The 6691-nt window shown below is 61.6% G+C and overlaps 1 protein-coding gene across 1 annotated transcript; it reads right to left on the bottom strand.

Moving 5' to 3' along the window:
- Window positions 1-2687: 2687 nt before the first annotated feature.
- Window positions 2688-4614, bottom strand: LOC120672728 (ethylene-responsive transcription factor 3-like). Its single transcript, XM_039953280.1, has 2 exons — window positions 4358-4614; window positions 2688-4189 (listed from the first exon to the last, which is right to left on the bottom strand). The coding sequence occupies exon 2, from the start codon at window positions 3973-3975 to the stop codon at window positions 2992-2994; it is 984 nt and encodes a 327-aa protein (XP_039809214.1). The 5' UTR covers window positions 3976-4189; window positions 4358-4614; the 3' UTR covers window positions 2688-2991.
- Window positions 4615-6691: the final 2077 nt, after the last annotated feature.

The raw sequence follows: 6691 nt of genomic DNA on the forward strand, positions 1-6691 counted from the left end.
TCACCCACCCGTCCCGGCCACTCCCCGGCGCATGCCCATGCAAGCGCCGCAGCGGGCATGGACTAGTTGTAGTAGGCAAGGCCGCCGACGGCGGCGGGCGCGACCGAGAGAACAAAGAAGCCTAGTCTAGACGTCCGCGTTGCGCGCCGGGGCCCCGACCGGGCGGGTCCTAGAATAGGATAGCCACTCCACCCGCCACGCCGTGCCGCGGCTGGGCACCGCGGCAAAAGGGTGGGCGCGGGAATCGGATCGGATAGCGCCGCGCCTCCACCGGCAGGGGCGCCTCGTCGGCGCATCGCGCGCGCATCCTTTCCTTTTTCCCCTCCCAACAACATGCGGCCAGGGCGGCTGGGCCGGGCGCGCCGCGGGGCCCCGGCCGAACCGGAGCCACAGGATACGGTCTCATCGGGAACCTTATCGCCCGCCACCGTGCGCGGCACCCCCGCTGCTCCAGCTCCGCTCGCGCGCGCGCCACACAAGCACCCCGCGCGCGCGAGTCGGCACGGTCCCCCGCGCCCCGGGCCAAGGGGGATGGCGCGCACCGCGTCGAACGAGAGCGGGGACAAAAGCGCGCCGGGGCGGCACGGACAGTACTACGTGCGTGTCCGCGCGGACTCGCCTCTCGCGCCGTCGCGTGGGGTCGCCGGACCCGCATCCCCGGCCCGGCCCTGGGCGTAGCGCGGAGACTCGTGAGCGCAAGGCCAGGAGGCAGGCTGCCCCCCGGCGCAGCGGTGGCCGAAAGGGCCACCTCTGCACCCCGGAAGGGACAAGCGCGCGCCGCGCGCGGCATGGGTAGCGCTGAGCGGCTGAGGCTATCTGCACTGGGTACTGGAAGTGGTACGCCACCGTCGGCTCCGGTAACGATGTAGAGAAAAAAAAGCTGCAGCCGGGGACGGTAACTGGTCCGGTATTATTGCGGACAACGCGAGGTCCGACAAATCGAGCGGAGGTAGCGCTCGTCCGCAATGCACAGACGTGGCGCGGGGCCCGTGCACCTTGCGCCATCCTAACCACTCAGAGCTCGAGGTCGCCGGCGCCCGAAGCTACTGCTGCCGCCGCCGTCACCGTCATGGCCACCGTGTACGGATCCGGCCGCCGTCGCCCTCCTCTGCGTGGATCCGGCCGGCGGCCGCCTCCATCCTGTGCCGCGCGGCTCGATCCGCCGACCTGGAGCACGGGGCACGGAGCACCGGTGTTGGTCCTTGCCCTTGAGCGTGAAGCGCGACGGCGCCTTGAGGCCCTCGACGGGGGCGGCAGCGTCGCCGAGCAGGTCCGGCTTGGCCTTGCTGAGGTTGGGAGCCATGGCGACGAGGCGGGCTGGCTTGCGCCGCTGCTGGACGCGGAGCTCCCGACCGGCGCCGCGGCGGTGGCGAGGAGCGTCGCGGACTCCGCCATGACCGCCGGCAAGGGAGGGTGAGGAATGGAGGAGGACGATGGGGCACGAGCCTGGAGAGAGAGGGGGACGGCCGCGGCGGCAAGGAGCTCGCCCGCGCGTGTGGGGGAGGAGGGCCACCGCATGCTCGCCGGCTGCCGGTGGGAGGGGTCGGCGCCGGTCCACCAAAAATCGAGGGAGGAGGAGGTGGAGGGAGGCCGGAGGAGCGCCTCGCGCACCTTGCCGGGGAGAGAGGAGGCCGCTCCCCGGCCGCGCACGCGCCGCCCACTGCCGGCCATCGTGCACCGACCGTGCGCGCCCGCCGCCGCGCCCTCCCGACCGCCATTGGCCGCCGCACCGCTCCGCCGCCCTCTGGCCGCTGGCCGCCGCACCGCTTCGCCGGACAAGGAAGCCGGAGAGAGAGAGCATAGGGGGAGGGGCAGAGACACACGGGAGGCCGGAGAAGATGAGGGGAAGGAAAGAGAGAAAAAAGAAAAGAAAAAAAAGATGGTAGTCGGATGATTGAATAAAATATGAGATTGAATAAAATATGAGGTAGTTGGGATATAATAGAGATATAGAGTATGAACGACTATGGAGAAACTAAATATAGAGTAAAGAATATTGATGATTAAGACATAATATACTTTTTAGAAAATGAAGGTAGTTGGGATATAATAGAGATATAGAGTATGAACGACTATGGAGAAACTAAATATAAAGTAAAGAATATTAATGATCAAAACAGAATATACCTTTTAGAAAATAAAGGTAGAGTATGGAGTGCAGACAACCTGGATCCGTGCCGAGTCACGCACCGCGGCGGGGCCAGTGCCGAGTGCGCACTCGCCGCAGGACGCAGCCACGCAGGTGTCCGTCCGTCCACTGTCCGGTCACAATCCGATCCCGTTTGTACTAAAGAAATGCTCGGTCACCGAACAAAAGTCCAACGACGAACGCATCGGATCCAATTTTCCTAGATACTTCACATTTACGAACTCGATTTGTTTACGCCCACGCCCGTGCACAACCTATTTCCGGCGCATAAAACTACTACTCCAATGAACCGAAAAAGGGAGCCAGTCCAATGGCTAAGCAGATCTAGTAGCACAAGTACTAGAATATCAAAGCATCGCCGAGGCATTCCCACAGAAGAACCTCTGATTACAACCACGATCACGGCATATGCATCGGCAGGCATTAGTCAAACAAACACTTCGCCTCACGAACTCCATTCTGGAATCGCACTAGCACAGCACCAAGAACACAAGAATCCCAGCTAAATAGAGAATGAGACGGCTAGAGCACAGCGATATAATTTCAAAGCTTATTTTCCTTTCATAGCTTAGGAGTAACACTCAATGACTTGTCCACTATAATGTCTTGACAAGCATTACCATAACATTGGAAAGAACAAGATTTAACCACTACTATAACTTACCATAATGTAACCTACCAAAATTACCTCTCAAAAGGCTAGGTTGGAACCGGAGATTTTCCTTGGGCGCGAGCAGATGGAGCTGCCCGGGGAAAAAAATCCAAAGAAATCTCCGTCCCAAGAACACTCGCAGGCCCATTTATCACACCAACAAAGTACTAACACTAAGGCACTTCTTAAATCACACGCAGAAATCCACGGTTTGCAGGAAGTCGTCCATGCCGCGGCCGAGGTCGCAGCCGGGCAGCTCCGGGAAGACGTCGTTGATGTTGTCGAGGAGGTCGAGGTCGTCCATCTCCTCGTCCGCGATGTCCCCAAACAGCAGGTCCTGCTCCTCGTCCAAGCAGAAGGGCGCGTCGGAGACATCCAAGGCGTCCAGGCCGGCGCGGAAGTCCATCGGGTCGATGTCGGGGAGCTGCAGCCCGCGCAGAAGGTCCTGGTAGAACTCGGGGTCGTCCGGCAGCTGCGCAGATTCGCTGGACGGGGGGACGGGAGTTGCAACCGGCTCTGGAGACTCCGGCATCGGTGCAGGCTTGGTACTCTCGAGCACGGAGGACGGCGACGGGTGGGCGAACGGAGCAGCCGTGGTGGACGACGAAGAGGATGCAGTCGGTGAGGCGCTTGGCGAAGTAGCTGGTGAGGAAGCGGGCACAGGTTGCCCGCGGCGGCGGCGCTTCTCCTCTGCGAAGCTCCCGGAGGCAGACAGGTAGGCGGCAGAGGCCGCGCCGGCGGTGTCGAAGGTGCCAAGCCACTGCCTCTTGCCGGTGAAGGGGTTGCGGATCTCCGCCGCCCACTTGCCCCACTTGCGGAGCCTCACGCCACGGTAGCTCTCCGGCGTCCCGCCGCTGGTGGACGCGGCCACAGTGGCCGCCAGCAGAACCGGCTTTGCAGGGGCCTTGCCGACGAACATCTCAAAAGAGAAGCGCTTGGACCTGGCCGTGCCGGCCTCGCCTTCGTCGTCTGAGTCCGAGTCCGTCGCGTCAGGGTCCTCAAAGAGGACGCGGACGCGGCGCCTCGGCATGACAGGCGCCGGTGGCTGCTGCTGCGGCCTGGCCTTGAGGAGAGAAGCGGAGGGTTTAAGGCCAAACCCGGAGATCCTCTTGCTCTTGGGCTTCTTCGCCAGGGCCTTCTTGATGAGAATCTGCTGGTGGTTCAACGGAGCCATCTCTCTTCTATCTCTTGTGCCGGGAAGGACTCCAAAACTTGAAGCCAAAATTGCCAAAACTGAAGGGGAAAAACTCTAAAAAGAAGAAACTTCCTCCGATGGGTGCAAAAATTGGACGGAGCCGGGCGAAATCGACCAAATCTGTCAGTCTCCTCGACAGAAGCCACACGGCCTTATGTGGAGGAATCCGGAATACTTCATCCCGAACCCGTCCCTGCAGCATCACAAGAGAGAAATCCGTCAAAACCCCATGAAAACCCAGGCAAAAACTCCCCAGATCTGGACGAACCAGGGCCATAAACCCGGTCAAAACCTCCCAGATCGGTGCAAAAGATGATATTTTCGCTGGGTGAGAAAAAAGGGGGCGGAGCGGCGCACGGACCTGAGCATCGACGAGGATTTGTTCCAGCCGTTGAGCCCCTTGCGCATAGATCGGCTGGAGCAGGCGAGGGCGCGGAGGAGGACGGCGACGATGAGCGCAACGACCACCAGATCGGAGAAGGGGCAAGAAGACATATACACGAGAGCTGGCTGCTTCTTCTTCTCCGACGCCGGCGCCGTCGTCGTCGCCTCCGGCCTCCCGCACACTCGCTTAAACCCCAACCCAAAGCGGCCAGAGGAGCAAAAGGGGTTGGCCACGCCTCCGCCGCCGATATTTAATCCCCTTCCCCATCCACGAGGTGGTAGTGCCCGCCGCACCACGCGAGGCACCGTTCGTCACACGCCCGGAGTCTTCCCCGCACGCCGACGCGTGGGTCCAACTTTCCAGCGGACCCACACGTCATCGGGCTCTATCCGCCTAACGCAAAGCGAGAAAAGGGCGGGCGTGATGCGCTGGCGGTGGTCGTACTTAAGATCTGCCCGGGCTCTTCCAAACGCACAGAATGACTCGTGGGCCCATTCTACCATCCGACCCCACGTCAGCGCTAGAACGTGTAGGTTTGCCTGTAAAGAAGTACCTACTGTTGCGTTCAACGGCCGGGAGACATGCTCAGGTTTTACCTGACATGTGGGTCCCCTCAGGGCGTCCCCACTTATCATCGAGACGAGAAACGATGGCTAAACAGTGGGGACCGGTGAGTGTCTCGGTGGGGTTTACTGTGAACGGGCGATGAGAGGCCGGCGATGGCGAATGATAAAGGGTTAATTGGGTTCGTGCCATTACAATTCTGCGAATTCGGAGTTATGCAATTATTATTCATCTATTTGGAAACATGGCATTACAATTTCCCATTTACCCGGCTCGTGCCATTTTCTACGCTTGAATCGTCTTTGGGCCCATTTCCAGACCGTATTGTACGTATGAAGCTGATTCCATAGCTCAAACTTCTCCTGCAGCCGAGCCGAGTCGAGCAAGAGTAGCCATACCCAGACGGCGGAGGGAGCAGGGCCCCGCCGCGCCGCCTGGGACGGGGCCACGCCACGCCGTGCTCCTTCCTCTCGCGCCCGCCGCGAGGAGGCCCCTGGTCTGCGCCTCCCTCCACGGCCCGAGCTCGAGGCCCGCCATGGTCGCCGCCGCCATGGCCTCCGAGCTCAAGCAGGAGGACGGCCGAGCTCCGCCACCGCAGATCCGCTCGAAGCTGGCCGGAGCAGCGCCGGAACGAGGGAGGGGGAGGGAGCAGGCCGAGCTCGGAGCGCCACCGCCATGGCCCCGCGCCCCGCCGGCGTGGGAGGGGAAGGGAGCTCCGCGGGGCGCGCGCGGGCGCCATGGCCACGGGCCCGAGCTCGGAGCGCCGCCGCCGCCGGTAGGGGAGGGAGGGAGGGAGGTGCTGCCGGTAGTGGAGGGAGGGAGGTGCCGCTGGTAGTGGAGGGAGGGAGGTGCCGCCGGGGAGCGCCGAGCTCGAGTGATGCCGCGGCGCGGGGGCCGCCGCCTCGCCATGGCCTCGAGGTACAGGGGCCGACGGAGCTCGAGGCGCAGAGGGTCGGAGCAGGGCCACGCCGAGCTGGGGGGGCACCATGGCGCCGAGGACAACTGCCGAGGCCGAGCAGGATGAGGACCCCATCGGGCTGCCACCTTCACTCATGCTGGGCTAGAAGCCGGTGCCAGAGACGAACGCGAGGCGGCGGCGGCGTACGCGAGACGAGGCGGGGTACGCGAGGGGCGGCGGAAGCGATTGGGGCTCGGCTCGCTCTAAACCGATGGGCAGGAGAAGTTTGAGCTGTGGAATCAGCTCCATACGTACAATACGGTCTGCAAATGTGCCCAAAGACGATTCAAGCGTAGAAAATGGCACGAGTCGGGTAGAGGGAAAATTGTAATGGCATATTTTCAAATAGACGAATAGTATTGGCATAACTCTGAACTCGCATAATTGTAATGTCACGAAGCCAATTAACCCAATGATAAACCCTTCACATGCACGCCTCTCAAGAATATCCCGTGCTCTCCCTGCCCGGCGGGACCCGCACGTCGTCGGGCCCACTTCAGTGCGGACTAGGCACAGCCCAGATCCAACGATGTGTCTGGGATCCCTCGGGCCCCACCTCCCGCGCGGCCCGCTCTCGGCGTTAAGGAAATCAACCGGTTTGAAAATAGTAATTGCCTCATTTAGGCACCCCTGTTTTTACGGGAGTAAATCAGGTAAAAATAAATGGTAATCAGGGAGTCACGAGAAGGGCATGGCCCCCATTCCCCATGTCCGCCTCGCTAAATTTTGAGCTTTACCGGTTTCCACAGGCGAATGTGACCCCCGTCCCCCGGGCCGGCTACTTTTCC

This window comes from Panicum virgatum, chromosome 5N, assembly GCF_016808335.1.
Source record: "Panicum virgatum strain AP13 chromosome 5N, P.virgatum_v5, whole genome shotgun sequence".
NCBI lineage: Eukaryota > Viridiplantae > Streptophyta > Magnoliopsida > Poales > Poaceae > Panicum > Panicum virgatum.